The following is a 21,506-nucleotide window of genomic DNA, read 5'->3' as shown; positions in this document are numbered from 1 at the left end:
TAGATAGATACAGTATATAAGAGATGATAAACTCCTCCTTTCCTAACCAGACAATGACACCGTCTGTTACCTTATGAAACGAAGCAAAACCAACCAATTATAAAGAAGACAGTGAGTTTTCATTTTCAGTCTCCAATCATGCGTATACCAGCCAACCCCTTTCAAATCTATTGTTCACCAACCCTGAAACTAAACGCTCAATGAAAAACCAGTAAAAAACCAACAAACAAACCATGGCATCTCTATCCTAAAAATCTATAAACTGGTATAAAGAATATATGTGTTTATAAACCTCTGTAACTCCAAATTTGGTAAAGTCAAAAGGTCAAAGAATTCTGTAAATAAACATCTTTTCTTTTATATTTATGAATGCATCAAAGTATTTGTTCCTGTTATGCTAAAAATGATAATCGTCATAAAGAAATTAATCACACCTTATCCTTAACTGTTCTTTGTTTAATGATTTGTGTTTAAAGTCTAATCAGATTATTAATAAAATAAACATGAATGTGTTAATTCTAGGCAACTGTTTACATTACTTAGTTAGCTAAAGTAAGTACTAAAAAATCACCTGGTGGTGTGATGCCACCCCAAATGAACTGATTGATTACTTTCCACTAACAGAACTAACAGACTTGTATTGCTACTCTCCAAAACAAAAGGCCACAATATTCTTCATCGTGCTTCATGTGTAGTTATTATTAAACTTATTCCACATGAAGTAATTATGTATAGATATGCAAATATGTGACGCCTTGTTGGAGGGCTGGTCCTCCAGGGTATTGGATTTGTCAGCTACAAGTGATGATAGCTGGTCACTCTTGACTTCACTTGACACATTGTTACTGATCTGCTAATTGCCAAATGGTCAGATAATCAGCAGTGTATCAGAAGCAGAGCTGGGGATAATTGGCTGAATCTGTGGCGCTGATTCTCAAATCTTTCCTGACCTATTACAATTCCAGACTCATGTGGCATTTCATTAGGACGGCTAGGACGAAAAAAAGCTAGAGCGGCTTTTGTTTTGAGCTGCGGTGGAGGTTTTTATATATTTATTTTAAGTTACATTTATTTTACTTATTTAAAAAAAAAAAGAAGAAGAAGACGAAGAAATTTTCATCACCTTTCTCAAACCTTGCCCAACAAACAGTAAGGTAAATCCCATTAATCACAGTAGAATAGGTCATTAAAGAATAATAAGCCCTGAGTCCTGAGCTTATAACCAGAGGCAAATGAGAAACTGCAATAACACACATAACACAATAACACCCTTTGAAACCTGGACTCTTAACCTTAATCTAAACTCCATGTGGGGTGCCAATAATTCTGGAGGTGAATGCAGATTTGCATTGTGTATCCAGTGTATTAGATGCATGTATTGTATTATTTATAGTCTAAAATGATCATTATATGATGCCTGTCTCTTGGTATCCAACATGTATACATCTATTTATATGGATTTATCCACACAGTCAGAGAAATATAGTGGAATTGGAATTGCAAAATAATAGGCAATCATATTATTTATTTATTTTCTGAGTACAGAGTATTACTCAAATGCTGTGTGCTGCAAGCAATAAGCTCCTTGTGTCATTTAAGATCTTATAATGTTTCAACAGGATTGTTAAGAGAGATTGTAAGTGGATGACTTTGCACAGAGGTTGCATAGAGCTGTAGCAGCGAGCGTGGTCATTAAAAATGAGTGCAATGTGTGTGAATTGCCCTTTGACCCATGAGTATCCTGGCATGAGAGGGTGCTCAGTGCTCGCACAATTGAACTGCTCTCCTGTGTGACAATTTCTCTTTTGTCACTGCTCCACACTCACAAATACATTTTTTGAAATGATGATGCTCGCTGATATTTTGCGGCTTTGTGGCCATCCTTGTTCCCTCTTTTGACAGATGAAGATCAAGACATTCCTGCTCTTTAAATTTTCATTCTTCTTTGTTCATTATATGTGAAGTGTGTCTAGATTGCTGCCATTTCTGTCTTTATTATCCTAACATCACGTAGGTTTCTGTATCCGAGCATTTTTTTTTACAAGTATGAACACAAGTTACTGAGCATGGTGTAAGAACTGGATTTCTTTTTCACTGCTGATCTTACAAAGAAGTAAAGCCTGGCCTTTTAAATAAGAGATCAAGGAAGCTGGAAAATAATTTTCAAAAATATTAATACTGAACTTTCTAAAGAGCTAGAGGTCCACCAGTTACATACGTACACATATATAGAATCAGGCTGTAAAGAAGTTTTTCTTCCTCAACCATACATGCTGAGCATTAACAGTGTACCAGGCCAAATAACCTTAAATGCATTCAGCAAGTTTGTGGCAGATTCAGTACATGAGCTGTTTATTGAGCCTAAGCTCAAAGTGCATAAAATACTGACACCCTGCAGAAAGCAGCGTGGAGCTGATGGGAAATTCAGTTTCAGTGGCCTTAGGCACTCTCTCTCTCTCTCTGTCTCTCTCAGTCTCTCACTCACTCACTCGCTCGCCCACACACTGCACAGAAAGGTCACTCTCTGGTCCATTTCTCTTAGCCAACATACAAAATTCAGAGTTGTTCTGTACTGCTACACACACACACACACACACACACACTATGGACACACATTGGATAGCAGAGACAGTTATATAAATAATGGCTATATTAAGCTGCACACTCTGATCAATAGACATGCAAACATACAGATTTCCATCAGTAATTCCATTCATTCCGTGTTAAATATGAAATATCACGGATGTTAATCTGCGTACTGTATATTCTTAGGCGATATGAAATTTCAGCACTCGGATATATTACACACAGAAACATTAGTATGGAAAAATGCATCATTTTGGATCACTGAACCCTTTAAAAATGATTTTTTGGAATAAATGTATTTTAGATAAAGGTTACAGTGTGCATTTTAACATGCCAACATTATGCATGTTACTGCATTTGCATATGCTTATAACTTCACTGCTCGTTATTTTATAATGGCCTATTTTGCTGAAATGGATAAGATTTGCCATATGGTGGGAAATGATTCCAAACTGACCTACAATAAGAACCTAAAAATAATCTTCTATACGTTATTCTACACTAGGTGAGCTGTAGAAATTTCCAGGTAATTGTAGTGTTCGCAACAGACAAGTGACATAAAGCTACATATGTATTTATTCTGGCATGCGTCACTCAAGTGACATACATTTTTCTTTTGACGTTAACTTTCCCGGTGACTTTCTGTACTTTTGAACAGTGTACTTCTTTGTCTCAGTTATTTCACCTGGACATGAAATAATGGAATCACCTTCAGCTCTTCACTTGATGGCTTTTTGGGTGGAAATTTTTATATTTTATTTATGTCAGCTGTCATAAAGGGCTTCAATAGGTGTCATGTAGCTCTATTCACACTACCTTCAAATAAATAAAGTTGTAGTGTGTAGTCAAAATACCCACCTAATTTGCACACAACATAGAATCAAATAGTTTTTAAAATAATATAATAATAATCAAATACAGTTGGTGTTATAAAGAAGCTTTCCTGACACCATTAAAGTTCATTCTTTTCAAATAAATGTCCTAAAAGTGTCTAATTTTTTTTATAACATGCCACTAATTTTATTTATTACTGTACGACACATTGCATCCATTAAGAGTGAGATTAAATGCTGTAGTTAGCAGTAAGCAGTCACTCCCTAATCCTCATCTACCTCTTTTTCTCTCTTCATTACACGGCAAAAACAGAAGAGAGGATATTACTCATCAACACATGATTTCTTTGCTCACACTAAATTGAATTTAAACAAGTTTCTAATTACTAGTTGGAATTCTGAAGAGTGAGTGTGAACAAAGAAGGTGGTGTTAATGTAATTCAGTCACGGTATAAAATCCTGCATGGGAAGAAGAAGTATCTAGAGTATTATATAAACCTGATTAAATGGTGCTGTGTATGATAAGACAGCAGATATAACACCTCTTCACAAAACCCGTGACCCAGGTTTGATCTTGAGTTGGGGTCAGAGAGAGCGCAGGCTTCCTTTTTATCCGGGGTTTAGAAAACACGGATCATGTGATCAATTGTGTTAATGCCACTCACTTCGTTCACATGGAACCGATGTACACTTTCATTCGAAGTAAGTAAATTCAATGAGCTCCTTTTTATTTACTTATTTATTTATTTATTTCCAGACAGTTCTGCTTGTTCTCCACTTCAGGTTCAGTCTTTATCTCTGACTGTTCTAAAGCAGAGATACTTCCAAAAAGAATAAATAAATGTCTTTTCACTATGTTAACAATTATACACAGAGAATGTGTGTTATACTCTGAGAATGAGCTGTTACTATGGCGACGATAATGTACGAACGAGTACATTAATATAAACATGTGATTTGTCTTGCAGCTGGAACTACTGTCAGAGCTGCTGTTATAGAAAACGGAGAAATCGTCAGTGCGATGGTATAATTAAGCGGTATGTCTCAGCGTTCCACATTACTGTTCCGTTTATTGCTCGGGTTCAGGGCGAAGTATCAGGCTTCTCTTCAAAAACCATTTCAACTCCAGCCTGCAAATGATATCAAATAATTAGCAAACATATTAAGTCGATCATTATTACGGCTGTGCGGATCTAATTTATTTTATTCCTCCATGGATTGTGATTACACTATTAAGTCCTCGGTATAATTCCAGGTCCATCTCCTTTGACAGTCTGAACCGTTCTCATAGGCTCTCTGCTGGATCTGATAACCTGCTGACATCAGAACCGACTCCAGCCCAGAGTCAGACGCTCTGAAAAATTCAACGCCTCATTTAACAGCCACCTATTCCTTTCTCTCAGCAAAATAAGAGCACGCGGAAGGGTAAAATAAATAAGAGAATAATAGAGAGACCTCATCAATGTTTCATGGCTTTTCCGTCAAGTAGGTTCCTAGGACACAGGGAGTAATGACACTCTATAGATCAAGCTGGTGTCAGGCCGTTAGGACCAACGGTTCTCACACAGCCTAAAGCCATTACACGCATGCGCGCACACACACAAACTAGCACACACACACACACACACACAAACACAAAAGAAATTGTGTTCAAGAAAATCTATTCCGCTGATCTTAATTTGGCTTTCAGTAATAAGCTCCCTCCATGAAATTAAAAATGTATTACCCAGCTGTTATAGAAGTAATTGGAAAAATGTTAAAGCTGCTGGAAATTCAAAGCAAACTACATTCGTGTTTGGGAAAGGATGGCACTGTGCCAACTTACATTTTGATATGCGTTCATTGTGCACTTGCTTTTTTATCCAAAGCGAGTTGTTGAGGGAGGTCTAATCCAATCCGAGTGTGTAGACGAGCACTTGAGGGTTTTACTCAAGAGGCTGTCTAGAACTTACAACCTTCTGCCTCCTGGCACAAAATCTCAACCTACATACTCATCCTGCACTGCCACTGGCTATGGTGTATAATACAAAGCATAAAAAATCGACATTACCCATAGTCCGTGCCTAGGACACACCTACGGATGGATCCGTGCCATTTTTTCTCTGATTTTTGTACTCAGCGATATACTCATATTGAAATGAATAACATACTCGCATTCTTCGATCAGGACATTACAGAATTTTATTCATGGTTTAGCTTCATTTTGAGCAGCACACATCCCTGTTTATGCACACAAGCTACTCAGGTCAATCTTCATAACAATATCTGGTTGACTTTAAATGAAGTGCATTAGCTAACTGCATTACTATAGTTATTTTAGAGAGCTTTGTTTGGGAGAAGTGCTTCTGTTCACAGTGTGTTTCGTTGGTTACACTGCATCAGAAATCGCTGTTGTTGTTGGACCGATTTCCAAGAACCTACTGCGCTGCGCTTGTTATTTTCCATCACCTAGCATTCTCGAGACATTTTTGTCTCTCCTAGCTATTATTTGCTTTTAGCGTTAGTTGCTGCTGTGAGCTGCTGGCAATGGTGAGAGGTTTGTATACGTTTTATGTTTCAAGTCATACATACACAGCATCATACTGAACCCAGAGTCCTGGTATCAGTGCAACTCAAACCCATTCTTGATCAAAGGGCCTTTTGATAACTAAAAACAGAGAGCAGTCAAATGTGGTTACTCACATGCTACTTCCAGTGAAGCGTTGTGGCTGACCGCTTCCCCCAGGTAGTTCTTGGCCACACAGACGTAGCTGCCGTCGTCGGGTTTGCTGCGGCGGCCGTGCACGATGCGCAGGAAGAAGAGCGAGCCGCTGGGAAGGAGCATACGGTGCGAGCGCGGGTTGTCCCTGTCCGTCTCCACGCGCTCACCGTCTTTATACCACTCAACAGTGGGTGCAGGACGGCCCTCGGCCTTACAGTTCAGCGTGGCCGGCTCACCCTTCGACACGATCAGGTCTGACGGGTGCTCCACAATCCGTGGGGGATAGTCCTCCTGACGGAGACGAGATCCTAGGAATAACAAAAAAATGGGGATTATTTAGAGAGGAAATGCATATTTGTCCTCATCATCTGGCTCTATAACATGTGATTTTGTTCAAGAGCTGACTCAAGATGGCATTTTTTCTCCACTCTTCCTGCATTCTCAGAATTTGGATTTGACTGCAGGTATTTGAATCTCTCTCTGGACTGTTACTGATGCTACACAATCTGTGAAAGATCATATTTGACATCCCACTTTCCCTTTAGTTTTCCTCCCTGTCCCCTGAGGGATGCCATATCAATGTTGTCACATTATGTGTTTGCCTTTGTAGTGTAAAATCCAATAAAATGTTGTTCACCAACAAAAAAAAACAAATACTGAAATTCATATTGAATTCATCTTGAAAACTCACTTATAAAAATCATTTTATATGACTGTGATTTTACTCATTTAGATCGTGTTGGTACGAGAGTAGCAAGGAAAAATAAACTGATTTCAAATGATATAAATACAAAACAAAAAGCTGATTGTCCTAGACATCAAAATCTTCAGGTATGTTGAGAGCATTCCTATGTTTCCAAATACGGTTTGTATGTGTGAATTGAGAAAAAGGTACATTATACTGAATATTGGTCATGAATCAAACAGAGAATCATATAAAATAAATCATTTAAAAGAGCATTACTCCTACATTCACTGAATATAAGGCTTAATTAAAATAAGATGAAAGGAATACTTCACCCTGAATCACATTAAATGAGTTTATATTGAAATATTTATGATGTGCTTAGCAATTCAGATGCTAATTTATTAATTGGTGCTGTATATTTATTACTCCCGTGTGAAGTTAGTGGTTCTGGCAGGCTGATGTCGTAGGAAGACCAATCTTTTAAAAACAAATCAAAATTAAAACAGTTAGATGCAAGAATGGCGGTGTTGATGGTGGTATTAGCTGAAGATGTGTTGAAGAACTGAAGCTTTAGGAACTGATCTGTTTGAGCAGAGTGCACAGATGAGGAGATCAGAGACCAGAACAGGCTTAAAAAGGACTAAAGCACTGCTGCAGCACAGTCTTTAGGTAAAGATGAAACGAGAGTTAAATCCCGCGAGTGCAGCTATCAGCTGGTATTCATTGGGAATCATGTAGGAAAGCATTAACCGATACATGAAAGTAGACCTAAATGTCAAAGAAAATCTTTAAACCAAAAAAAATTCAACTGAGAATTTGAATTATAAAATACATTTTGGGCGTCACTTAATATTTCATATTAGTTAGAAATTTAGATATACAAGTCATTCAGGGTGAAATACACTGAAATATCTTGATAGATAGATATCTATCTATATCTATATCTATCTATATCTATCTATATAGATAGATATAGATATAGATATAGATATAGATATAGATATACACCGATCAGGTATAACACTGTGAGCAGTGTCAGGTGAAGTGAATAAGACTGATGATCATGGCACTTGTTAGTTGGTGGGATATATATTTTGTCCTCAAAGTTGATGTTAGAAGCAGGAAAAATGGTCAAGCGTAAGGATTTGAGTGAGTTTGACCAAAGACCAAATTGTGATGGCTAGACCACTGGATCAGAGCATCTCCAAAACTATAATAAATATAACATATATGTATGTATCGACTTGATATAGATAGATAGATAGATAGATAGATAGATAGATAGATAGATAGATAGATAGATAGATAGATAGATAGATAGATAGATAGATAGAAATTCATGATATTGCATAGAAATGGTGTGATTATATACCGTAGATTTTATGCGCTCTAGAATTAGGCCAGGTGTCTATCACGAGCCAAAAGAAGACCAGATTGTCTAAGTTAGAGAGAGTGACTGGTGAGTGCAAGGGGCATGTTATATTTATGATATACCCACAGGAGTGAAGGAGTTCAATCAGCTATTTTATTAAGAGGCTCACTCAAATGCTCAGCTCTCTCCCTGGCTGAAAACACTGGGAGTGTGTGTGCATACAATCAAACACACACACACACACACACACACACACGTGTGTAGGTTTGTGTTTCCTTAAACACGTATTTACATATAAATGAATGTGTGCTTGTTGGATTAGTCAGTGTGATTTTCATTAATATCGTCCCTAGTTCTCTGCTTCAGCATGTTCACTATCAGACCTAAACAATATTTATATTAAATATTGCTATATGTGAAAAGGGTAGTTTGTTAGATTGGAAGGAATCAGCAGACTGAAATAAGAGACGTCGGGTCAAAGCTCTCAACAACGATATGCTAATGAGCGCACTAATGAGAACAGTTTTCTTAGCAACATAACAGCTAAAACCTCCGTCTCGCTCCTGACATGCCGTGGCAGTAGGCTGCATTAAAGATTTAACACCAGAGCCTCAATATATGAAATTCCATCACTAGTTCAATTTCAAAACCTCATTCTCTAGACTGTCTGCTTAACTGACTGTCTGCAGGCCTGTCTGACCAAAGCAATTCCCAACATAAAGAGGCAGTTAGACGACTCGGCTCGCTCAGTCGCAGAGATTCTTGCATAAACATGATCAACCGCTCGCTCGGACTGCTGTTGGTTCATTAATCCCTTCAGTGCTCCTGTACATATGAGTGGCCAGATTTCATAAGCTTTCATCCACGAAAACAGAAAACCGCCGACACTACTGACAAGCTGGCGGCCTTTCGTTCATTTATAAGCATACCCTAGATTTAGATCATTCCCTCAGGATAAGGGAAAGGAAAAGTGAGAAATGAAGGCATGTGCACCATGTGTGTGGGTCTGTTATGCTGGCAGATGCAAGATTGACAACCAGGGATTGAAGCTTTAGAGCATATGCGGAAACTCACACCCTGCGTATCTGCCATTGTATGCATGCTAGATGTATGAGTATGTCTTTTCAAATCGTGTGAAATCCGTAAGCAAATGGCGAGGCAGATGGGGAGGGTGATGGAATGCACGACCCTTCAACGCCTTGTCAGATTTGACAAGCTTCCTATACATGCCATGTTTTTGCTATAAGCATAGATTTCCAAAGCAGGAGCTCAGTCGGCATCCTGGCATTGATGGTCTTTCGAAAATTCAGAAACAGCAGGCGCTGGTTATAACAAGTTCACTAGCTGAGTGGTTTAGGGCACAGTTGTGCCATGTTCCTGATGTCAATTCAATAAATCCACTGTGAGGCCGGAATGCAATTTGGACACTGGGGCTGCAGCTTACAGCACAGAAAGATGAAAGCAATACCGATTATTTACTCGGTGTTACTCTACCATCAGCCATTAGGCCATGGAGAATGGGATTTGGTGGACTGAGGGAGCAGTTTCCACTGCTTCATTCCCTCTACAGTCTACATCTCATTTCCCATTAAGGACAAGATTGATAATAGTGAAGGCTCAGGAATTTAAAAAATAAATAAATAAATCCATGCAGCCGAGACATCGTGTGTTCCTAATAGCGCTAACTGCTGGCGATCTATAGTGCTAACTGCTGTCTCAGATTCAAAACCAAATCAGCCCCGATCATGTACATGCAGACTGCGTGGAGATCAGGATATAGTATGAGATAATGTAGAAAGGGTGATGGGCGGTAATCAAATAAATGGGCAAACAGGATTATATTAAAGAGTCAATCAGGAGAGCACCTTAGGCATCTTTTAATGAGTTTCTAAACAGGTTAGTGGAATCAAAAAGATAGCAAAGGCTATCTCATTCCCCAAGATAAGGTGTGAACCCAAATCACTCCAAGTGAGTGGTGAGTAGCACTGCCATCTATTTCCACTTTGCTGGTTATCATAACATTAAACCAATTTTTAAAGCAGAGAGCAAGCACACCAAGACTACACAAACAAGGTGTCAAGAAGACAAAGAAATGAAACAGTCCTTCTGAACTTCAGATATAAATATTACCTGATAATAGTGATTTAAATGTAGCAGATGAAGCTTCACAAATGCACATATCTACTGGTGAAATATTCACCAATATTCAGTCTGTATATTTATTGGAATACATAGAATAAGCATCTATAGAAATTCAGGATTTGTAGTGTTAAAGGCAACACAAACCTGCAATGATAACATTTTTATTTTTTACTGAAACAAGCTCACCATATACACTGGGGTAGAAACATGGTTACAGTATTAATATTATATTTCTAGCACCTTTTCAGCATGCACAGTGAGTTAGCCAGAAGGCACAAGAGTTCTGGAAGAACACACAAACACTGGACCATAATTTTCCTGCTACCGTTACCATTTTTAGGTAAAAGATAGACACTAAATACACAAAAGGTGTTCTTTTGAGGGTACCACCCCAACCAGGAAAGTGAGAGTGTACAAATGCACCATGATAACTGAGTTTTATCAAATGAAATGCTGTTAACAAACATGAATCTGACTGACAGAGCGGTTCTTGCCCTGAACTTAGTTCACAGCTTGTCTTAAATCCTGTCAAATGTTTTGATACTTTTGGATAACTTGGGCAGCAGAAGCACTCGGGCGTTATTATGAGGAAGTCAGTATCGGTTTAGTATCATGTATGGCCCAGTACTTAATGCTTTAACATTGGTATAGTATTAACTAATTGAATCACTAGTTTTGACTTAGCATAATTTGATAAATTGAAGGCAAAGATGCGGTAAAAAAATACAACAAGATAAATAAATAATATGCGCTAAAATAAATTCATGCATTCATTCATTAATCTTTAGTAACTGTTTTATCCTGGTTTGGATCGTTGCGGATGTACAGCATCTCCTACACTGGGAGTGAGGAGCAAATACATGAATGGGATGCCATGTACACACATTCACATCTAGGGGCGATCTAGAGTAGCCAGTCTACCTACTGGCATGTTATTTGAGAGATGGAAAGAAGCTGGAGCTAGAGGAGACACACATGGACACTAGAACATGCAGACAGTAATCCATGATCAGGACTGAACTGGGAATCCTGATGTAATTCTACGTTTTTTTAAATAAAGCTATGAATAACCCTTTCCTAATTTAATTATTTACTAATACTTTCTTTGATGCTACACTACATTTTAATGCCACTGAGCATTAGGAAATCAAAGCACCAATCCTTTATGCACTGTTCCCTATCACTGGGGTGGTACCATTAAGGTTACAGTTTTTTGTACTCTTAAGCATTTTTATAGCTTTATAAATAATTTCAGGTATATATTTGGACCTTGAGGACCACTGATATGCGTATTAAAGCTAGTTAAAGGTACACCACATGCATCAACCCATGTACAAGACATTCAAAAATTCAATTCCATTTTATTCGTATAGTGCTTTGAACATTAGACATTGTATTGGACAAAGCAGCTTCACAGAAATATAAAAATTCAGGATATGCATTTAAAAAATGTCCCTAATGAGCAAGCCATAGCTCACTGACGGTGGAGAAAGACTCCCTGAGACGAAACGAGGAAGAAACCTCGAGAGGAGCCTCATCCTCCCTCTGCAGATAGTTTGATTATAAATAATTCCTTTCTATAACTGTTGTACTTATATAATCATAAACAGCACCATCATGTTATTGTGAAATTGGTTCTAGATGTAACATGAATTCTTTTTTGTTGAAGTTATCAACTGTTCACTAGTTCAGAAGATGTTCCCTTGGTGGAAGCGCCCCAGTGACAGGGGAATAGTGCAGTTCTCTGAGACTCTAGCACGTTATACAGTGATACTGTGCTGTACAGTCTAACATACAGTAAATTTTATCCCGTTTCTGCTCTGTCTGCAAGTCTAGTCTGTAGTCGATCCAGGCGATAATACTCACACAGTAACCTTTAGAAGAAAGCGTTAAAATCGATAGTAGTGCCTAAATTCGAGCTGTGATATCTATATAAAGAATGCCAAGATACAGTTTCCGTAGATGGGCTCGATATTGTAGACCTCAGGATGCTCACTGGTTCTGTCTATCGATTTAATGGGGAATAAGAGGGATGGTGGAAGCTAATTAATCTGGAATTCATCAGCAGGAGTCAGTCAAAGACTTTTAAAAAATAAAGACGTGTAAAAACTTGCCAGGTTGTGGTGTCGAGTTTAATGTCCACTAAAATAGCAAAAACGCTGTGTTAGGGCTAGAGATGAGAAATGAAATATAGCTCACAAATATAAGCTTCCAATCTGAATTTAATGAAATTAAAATATATGCAATTTACCTTCTAAATGTTACTAATACATACATGAGTGTGAAGAAGCCTTTATCATGGACATCAAGTAAACCTTGAAGGAGACCTGCCTCAGTCCCTGTACCACTGCATTGAGACTGTAGCACTGCCTCTTACAAACTTGAAAGAAACTACAGATAGTCCTTATTTTAATAAAGAAAGAAAGATATCCGAGGACTCACCATCGATTTGAGTGTACAGAAATCCGCACAAAATAACCAATCGCAGAAGCTTCATGGTGACAGAGTATTGCTCATCGCGACCAGGAGATTAATCACAACTTGGTGCAGAAATAAATTCTCAGAAGTGACTGTCTGACTGTTTCTTTAGTCCTGAATGGGAACAGGAACCGATCATTTAGCTGAAAGTTTCTTCACTCCTTCTTGGCATGACCGGATGGAGAATTTCACTTATCCACACATTATTTCAGCAGTCCGTGTCATCCTCCTCTCGACAGCATCGTTTCAGTGAACGCGGCACACATCCACTCGAAGCCAGATTCTTGCTGAATATCAAGGCAAAATTCAGGCTGAATGCCGTCGGATGAGTTTGCGCAGTATCGGATCCCTCAGACTCCTTAAATCGGGCAATTAAATGCGTCGAATTTGCATTAGGAGGAATGCACCTTGCCACCGAGCGAGCGCTTGTGTGTGTGCGCGCGCGCGCGTCTGTGTGTGTGTGAGAGAGAGAAATAGAGAGATTGTGCGGGTTGTGAGTGTGTGTGCGCGCGCGCGCGTGTGTGCGTAGAGCTGCACATCTGCAGGATGCAATGAGGGAAGATCAGGTTAGTCCTCCTTCAGCAGAAAACACCCTCAAATAAAATTTACCATGCGGAAAACACAGCTTTAACAAACACACAACTACAGAGGCACGCTGCCATTTCTGATGAAGAGAAGAAGTCAAATCTCTGAATCATTCCGATAAAGAACAGAGCAAGTTTATTCACAAGGTGCGAAGTCTCGGGTGTCCCGCGTGCTGAATCTCTGCCACGAGCAGGAACTAAATGATGTGTACATTTCGATACGGTGTGATGTGGTTACAGTCTAAACCCTGCTCATAAAATTGCTTAAATTAGAAAATCGTATTAAAGTCATATGGTGTGCTTTTTCTGCCTGGTGTGGTTGGAGTGCGCAGGGTTTTGGCGGCACCTGTCGACACATTGTGCCTTTTTCTCCCTCCTCTGATTACTAACAGGAACAGTCTACTGGGTATCAGGGAAAGATCGAGACAGAGAAAAGGGATAGAAAAGTAAAGGAAACAAACAAAACAAAATAAAGAAAATCCCAAACCTGTATTCACAATGATCGGTTACCTATCCAAGCTTCTCTAACTTTTAGTTAAAGTAGAAAAGTAATTATCTAGAGTAATTAACTAGTAATTAGGATAATTCAGTTCAATCTATTTGTTTAGCAATGGACATCGTCTCAAAGCAGCTTTACAAAAGTAGAGAAACAGAGACAGGAGAAAAAAATATTAATAATTAAATTATTAAACTATTTTATCCCTAATGTGAAGCCTGCGGCGACGGTGGCAAGCAAAAACTCCCTGTGATGATATGAGGAAGAATCCTTGAGAGGAACCAGACTCAGAAGGGAACCTCACCCTCATTTTCATTCACAATAACAAGCCTATCATTATTGCACATTGTGGAAATAAACAGAGTTTTTTTTACTATTATGAAATATTTAAAGGGCAGAAAGCAATTGTTTAAATATTTAATATTCAGGATTCTGCATTATTTCAATTTCCATGGATTAAAGTGTGTGATATTGATCATGTTAACTGCTTTGTACAGAGTGTCAGATTTTCCTCGTGCTTCCTTTCCTCTATTGAAGCACATGCTCAGACAACACTCTGATGAATTTGGTCAAAAATGGATTGAACAAACATGTGGAGTCCATGTCATGTCCAGTGCACGCGGTCCTTAAAGCACAAAGGTGACATAGCATTGACTAAGAAACTCTGAAATTCATGTAGATATTTCAAAAATTCTACTTTTCACTCAACAGTTAGCAATAATAAATAATAAAATTGTTGCATTTTGACTAATGCTGTCAGACTTTAGGACCCAACTGTACGTTGATTTTAGAAGGCTCCGTACTTAAAGATATGCTGAATACAGTCCAATTTAGCTAGTATCTACTAGATTACAGTATCTAAGATTATTAACCCCACGTCAAGATATTTTTACAATCATTTTCCATTTTTCTTTTTTATTGGGAGATACATTGTGCTTCTGTCTAGAAATAAATGCTTCAAATGAGCAAAATTATCTCACCATTTCATCCTTGAAAAAAATAACAGATATTATTTTCATAGTGCAGATAGCACCACTATACACACCACTATATACACTACACACACACACCAAGTGATAATTCTTACTACTGGGCTGGAGTAACTGGAAAATGAAATCTGGTGATAGTTTAATCTTAATAACAAGATAGCACAATATTTATATTGCCATTTCCATGTCATAAAAAGACTTCTGTCATCAGAACGGTTGAAGTTATAGCTTTATTAACCATCTTCAAACACCTTCCCTCATCTTTTTCAGCAGCCCAAGGAAAAAAAAAGAGCGCTAAACCTCAAACTAATCGCAACATGTTCATTATGTAAATTCACTCATAATTAATTTATGTAATTTCATTATTCGAAGCTGTAATGGGAAAAATGAGACCTAATATGATCTTGTAGATTGGTTCTTAATTATTTATCAGTGAGCAGGGTCATCCAGGCCAGGATTAGAGCTTATTTTCTGCATACGTATACCCAGGAGAAACAAGCAAATGTGGACTTGCAGATTTACATATGTTATAACGTGGTTTGTTTGGGGGCGTTTTTTTCCAACAATATTTCTATTTTAAGGGAAAATAGAAACTGAGGAGTTTCTATGGAGACTATGTGGTCAAATTTCTAAATAGGACGATTAACTCTGACCAAAAAAACAACTGAGATTGTAATAATTCACAAAAACAGTTATAGCATGTATTACAGTTGACCTTACTCTATGATACTCCTGCAAAACAGGCAAAAAAAATCTCCAAGGGCACAAAAAACCTCTACTGTAGAAAATTTCAGTTTGCCCACGGTGCTCGCTGTCAAAGTGCATCATTCTGCAAAATGACATAAGATGGCTACTCCACACCATTCAGCAGCTGGCTGAGGGTTCGGTTACATTCCAGTGAGTGACACTGGTAGGAATTGCACTTATGACATCGCTCTCGTGACCCGGATCAACATCTGCTGATGGCTGTGTCAGTCCCAGCGGCCACTGTGGAGAGAAGGATGTCAAAATGGAGATGGGTGAACTGGAGCAAATCCGCTACACAGGCTTGAGCGGTGTTCAGTCCACGAGACAAGATCAAAATACTGCTAGGGACAGCGATCTCTCGCTTCCATTTCTTGCTTGCCTTTTGTTATCTTTGTCAAGGTTTCAGGCCTGTGCAACAGAAAAAACATTGACTTCCAAGGAAACAACTGTTTGAGCAAGTGTACCACTGAGAGGCATGGCGCCAGTCCGAATGAAGACATTTGCGGGTGATTTTATGAAATGTGAGGTAAAGTGCAAGCATTTAGCAAATAAGGTATTTTGTTAGAAACCAGAAATGGCTGCTTGGCAGTTCTATCGATTTCTTCCTATATAGAACCCCAAAATGTGTTTTTATATAAAACCATTTCAAATAAATGAATTAGAGGCTTCTTTTTTTAATGATTTATTATTATTGTTGTTGTTGTTGTTGTTGTTGTTTGGTTATACACATAAATTTGTCAACAAAAACAACACTGTGTAATTAAAATATCATATAACATTTATACAGTATGTGTTTCTGTCATTTCAGTTTTAATTCAATCAGAAATTATAGAAATTATTTGATATTTTCTAAAAACAAAAAAATTGTGTTACCTACAAATAGATAAAATTCTTTGTTAATAGAAAAGGTTCAGTAATATTCAGTGATCCTACACTGAAATTTTTTTGTGGAAAAGGTTTTATTGGCCAACTACAGTAGACCAGGGCTCTATATAGAACCTCAAGGAACCAATTTAAATGAACGTAGGATTTTAACTCATCTGAACTCATCTATCTGTGAGTATCTAAATAGGCCAGAGTGATGTGTTCGGTTAGGATTGAAATTGAACACCACAAGATCGATGATTTCAAGAAACACAGAAGAGCGTCTCTAACACACACTCTGAAAAGAGCCTGGATGTTTGTTTTTTTTTTGTATAGATTAATACACCTCTTAAATTAAATCACTCCTACAGTACATCTTTAATAACTGATCAGCCTTGTGGTGAATTCCTGAATCTCAGGAACACTGTTCATGCACCCTGAACAAAACACCAGTCCACTGGAAGGCATCACACTCACTCACACACTTATTCACACTTTTTTGAAGAAGGAGGAAGTAACCGGAATATATGGAAGTAGACACGGGGAGAACTGACAGTAAATCCATACAGACAGATCTCAGAATCAAACCTCAGACACTGGAGCTGTGAGGCACAAATATTACCTGCTGTGCCACTGTGTCAGGCTTTTAAATGAAAATAAACCCTAATATTAAGGGTTCATTGTGGTTTAGAGGCAGTGTCACTGAGGAAGAGACAGGAGACAGAGCTGGAGGTAACAGAGCTGAAGATGTTGAGGTTCTCTTTGGGAGTGACACGGTTGGACAGGATTAGGAACGAGTACGTCAGAGGGACAGCTCATGTTGGACGTTTGGGGGACAAAGTTAGGGAGGACAGATTAAGATGGTTTGGACATGTCCAGAGGAGGGAGAGTGAGTATATTGGTAGGAGAATGTTGGACATGGAGCTGCCAGGCAGGAGGCAAAGAGGAAGGCCAAAGAGGAGGAATATGGATGGAATAAATGAGGATCTGAAGCTAGTGGTGTAAGTGTTGAGGATGCAGAAGATAGAGATAGGTGGAGAGAGATGATTCGCTGTGGAGACCCCTGAAGGGAAAAGCCCAAAGAAGAAGATTAAGGGTTTATTGAAGTTCATGACAGTACTCAGTGTGTGGATGGAAATGATAAACATGTGCACAAAATATCTATATAATGTTTTGCATATAATCCTTCATAAATGAGATGAATCCAGAGAAGTTTCATTTAAGTTAATTTATATTTCTGAAAATTTGTATCACCAAAAAAAAAAAAAAGAAAGAAAGAAAATCCTATGGATGGTGGGTTTCAATAACTATGGGTCTGATGTTAAAAATTCGAGACCAATGTTAAAGCTATCCTTACACATGTAGGCATAAAAAAATCTCAGAAGAAAAATCCACATGAACCAGTAGGTTATATACCTAGCTAACCAGTCTAATATAATAAGCTAAAGATTTTCCGCATTTTTAAAGGTTAATGGTATTACAGCTCTTAAATCATATCACATAACAAAATAAAACCAAAGGGCAAGAGAAAAGGGGGATTGCAGCTCTATGACAGAGATGTTTGGTGTCATTTGTTTTAACAAAAGGGCAGCCAACCCTTTGTAACCCCTAATACCACCACCACCACTACCCCCCACCTCAAATTGAGCACAGACTATAAGCTAGAAGACAGAAAAATCTCTACAAAACAGCCAAATCACATCAATGTACTGTTTTAATGATATTATAACACCTGCCAGGTAGATATATATAAAATATATAAAATGGTACAATGGCTTTAGTAGAGTTCTGAATGTGATTATTTTCCAGATTTAGGGATGAGCTTCCATTATAGACATTGTTGTTTATATTGTGCTGAAACGGTTAGACTTGATCATCTGGTGTCCTATTCAGATTTTCTGCCACTGGTCACTCCTCATGTGTGTCAGATGCTGGACGTTGAGAGAATGAAAAAAATTTATGATGTTTTACATAAGTAATAATTTCTATGGATGAATGATATGGAGTGATATGGATATTCCTTGAAGACAGACAGAACATTTATGACCACAGTCTACTGAAAGTTAATTATAATTGTCTTTTGTTGCCTGTGTTCATTAGGTATCCATCTATAAAGAACTATAGTAACAATAATGAGAAATATTCGCACCCCATATTTCTCTACATTCTAGGCATAATCCGTAGCAAGTGTTCATTTTTGCATTATCTGCAGCTACTTCAAAAGAACAAAAACATCCATAAACCGGGAAATGCATGACTGATCTTATAATTTATCCACAAATTAGCTCAGCTCATGTTTACAAAAGCGGTCCTTTACAGTAAACATAAGCTTAAATGACTCCTGTGTTTTCCCACCATCCCCATTTATCCAAATCTGTCACCAATCTCCACAGAACTCCATCTACCATCCTTACTCAATCACTAAGGTAAAAGTGTTGCCAGGCAACCTGCGCTAGTGTTTTGCACTGACAAAGCAAAATCACACTGTGTTATACCTATCATCTACCTCTCTCCATCTCTCTGGAACACACACTTGAGCAGTGTCAAGGTCACAGGCTTCGTTGTGTGCCCCATTAGAGCTCCATGACTGTGTTTGTCTACGGAGCAGTAGTGAGAACAGATGGTGTTGGCGATTGGGCTGTCGGGCCGAGGTTCAGTCAAACGCATCTAGTGAGAGTGGACAAGTGTCCCTGGCTGTTTCAACAGCAGTGCACACTCACAGCACTGTCTGATGCAAACAGCTGTTAAAAGCATAGTATACATCCAAACTGATCTGTGTGATAATGGGAGTGTACAAATATTTTGTATATTTTTCCTTTGACTTTTGTCCAGAAAAGGAATATGACTGATGAATTTCAAAATATCTATAAGATTCTATAAATCTATAAGATTCATTGATCAGCCATAACATTATGAGCAGTGAGAGGTGAAGTGAATAACACTGAGTATCTCCTCATCATGGCACCTGTTAGTGGGTGGGATATATTAGGCAGCAAGTCAACATTTTGTCCTCAAAGTTGATGTTAGAAGCAGGAAAAATGGACAAGTGTAAGGATTTGAGTTTGATGAAGGGCCAAATTGTGATGGCTAGACCACTGGATCAGAGCATCTCCAAAACTGCAGCTCTTGTGGGGTGTTCCCGGTCTGCAGTGGTCAGTATCTATCAAAAGTGATCCAAGGAAGGAACAGTGGTGAACCGGTGACAGGGTCATGGGCAGTCAAAGCTCACTGATGGACGTGGGGAGCGAAGGCTGGCCCCTGACGAGCTACTGTTGCTCAGATTGCTGAAGAAGTTAATGCTGGTTCTGATAGAAAGGAGTCAGAATACACAGTGCAGGACGGGTCAGGGCTGTTTTGACAGCAAAAGGGGGACCAATTATTAGGCAGGTTATGCTGGATCAGTGGTGCTAGAATACGAATACAAGTTTGAATAAGTTAATCTATTTAAGTTTATGTGGGTTGTCAGAATATCCAGAACTTCACAAAACAGAAAAAGGGAAATATGAAATAAGAAAAAAAAAAATACAGCAATGGTTGTGAAACTAATAATAAAATATAGCGATGATGGATTACTTTGCAGAAATCCTCAAATATGGGCATTGTTCTCTCTACTGTCAGGGTATGGCTCTCTGTCAGCACATGCATTATTGGTATCTCAAAAGGGAGTATCATTTACAGTGTCTCTAAGCATGCATCGTCCAAATTCAATATTGTGGTTTCATTGTGTTGTAAAATGTCTGTGTCATTTATTAAGTTAGGTGGGATTGAGGCTATATAGTTGAGGTTAAATGCTTGAGATAAGGTTTAGATGTATATCTGTGTAAATATAAAAGCTAAAAAGAAGGTGTGGAATACAGTAAAGTGATCTGATAAGAGGTCAGATTCATTTTAATTGAGATCTATTGAAAATCTGAAAATCTGAAATATCTTTCAGATTTTTTTCAGCTGATGTATAGTGAGATGGAATACAATATATGGCCAAAGGTTTGTGCACACCTGACCATCGCACACATATGTGGGTCTTCCCCAAACAGTTGGATGCATGAAATTGTATACAGTATGCTATACACCGACCAGGCATAACATTATGACTGCCTGCCTAATATTGTGTTGTTCCACCTTTCATACACTGTGTATTCTGACACCTTTCTATCAGAACCAGCATTAACTTCTTCAGCAATTTGAGCAACAGTAGCCCGTCTGTTGGATCGGATCACACGGGCCAGCCTTCTCTCCCCACGTGCATCAATGAGCCTTGGCCGCCCATGACCCTGTCACCGGTTCACCACTGTTCCTTCCTTGGAGCACTTTTGATAGATACTGACCACTGCAGACTGGGAACACCCCACAAGAGCTGCAGTTTTGGAGATGCTCTGATCCAGTGGTCTAGCCATCACAATTTGGTCCTTCATCAAACTCGCTCAAATCCTTACACTTGTCCATTTTTCCTGCTTCTAACATCAACTTTGAGGACAAAATGTTGACTTACTGCCTAATATATCCCACCCACTAACAGGTGCCATGATGAGGAGATACTCAGTCTTATTCACTTCACCTCTCACTGCTCAGGATGTTATGCTAGATAGGTGTAGATACGTTACAGTTCACCTTCACTGGAACTAAGTGACTGAACGCAAACATATTCCAGCATGACAATGTCCATGCACAGAGTTACTGTAGTGGATGAAATTGAGAGGCCTACACAGAGCCCTGACCTCAACCCCACTGAACACCTTTGGGATGAACTGCAACACCAACATACCCCAGGTCTCCTCACCCAACATCAGTGCCTGGTCTCACTATTGTTCTGAACACAAATTTCCACAACATTCTCTAAAATCTAGTGGAAAACCTTCTCAGACAATTGAAACACAAATATAACAGGGGGTGAAATCCAGAATGTGATGTTTAACAATCAGATATGGGTGTGATGGTCAGGTGTCTGCAAACATTTATACATGTAGTGTGTATATATGGATATTTTACAGAAGATAGAAATAAATCAAAATCAATCAAAAGGATATTG

General features: G+C 38.5%; 1 protein-coding gene across 4 annotated transcripts in view; it reads right to left on the bottom strand.

The window, feature by feature from the left end:
• Window positions 1-13,546, bottom strand: part of LOC131367296 (roundabout homolog 2-like) — a 134,784-nt gene extending 121,238 nt beyond the window's left edge. For 2 of the 4 annotated variants that reach the window (XM_058412628.1, XM_058412629.1), the window contains exons 1-2: window positions 12,765-13,546; window positions 6,102-6,428 (exon numbers count right to left, since the gene is read on the bottom strand). In XM_058412628.1, coding sequence (XP_058268611.1) covers window positions 6,102-6,428; window positions 12,765-12,819 — 382 coding nt within the window. In that variant the 5' untranslated portion in view covers window positions 12,820-13,546. The remainder of the gene's footprint in view (window positions 1-6,101; window positions 6,429-12,764) is intronic. The other 2 variants (XM_058412630.1, XM_058412631.1) reach the window with 1 other exon arrangement.
• Window positions 13,547-21,506: the final 7,960 nt, after the last annotated feature.

The sequence above is a fragment of the Hemibagrus wyckioides genome, linkage group LG16 (assembly GCF_019097595.1).
Source record: "Hemibagrus wyckioides isolate EC202008001 linkage group LG16, SWU_Hwy_1.0, whole genome shotgun sequence".
Classification (NCBI taxonomy): domain Eukaryota; kingdom Metazoa; phylum Chordata; class Actinopteri; order Siluriformes; family Bagridae; genus Hemibagrus; species Hemibagrus wyckioides.
The sequence above is the reverse complement of the archived record's forward strand: the minus strand, read 5'-3'. Positions and strand labels throughout refer to the sequence as shown.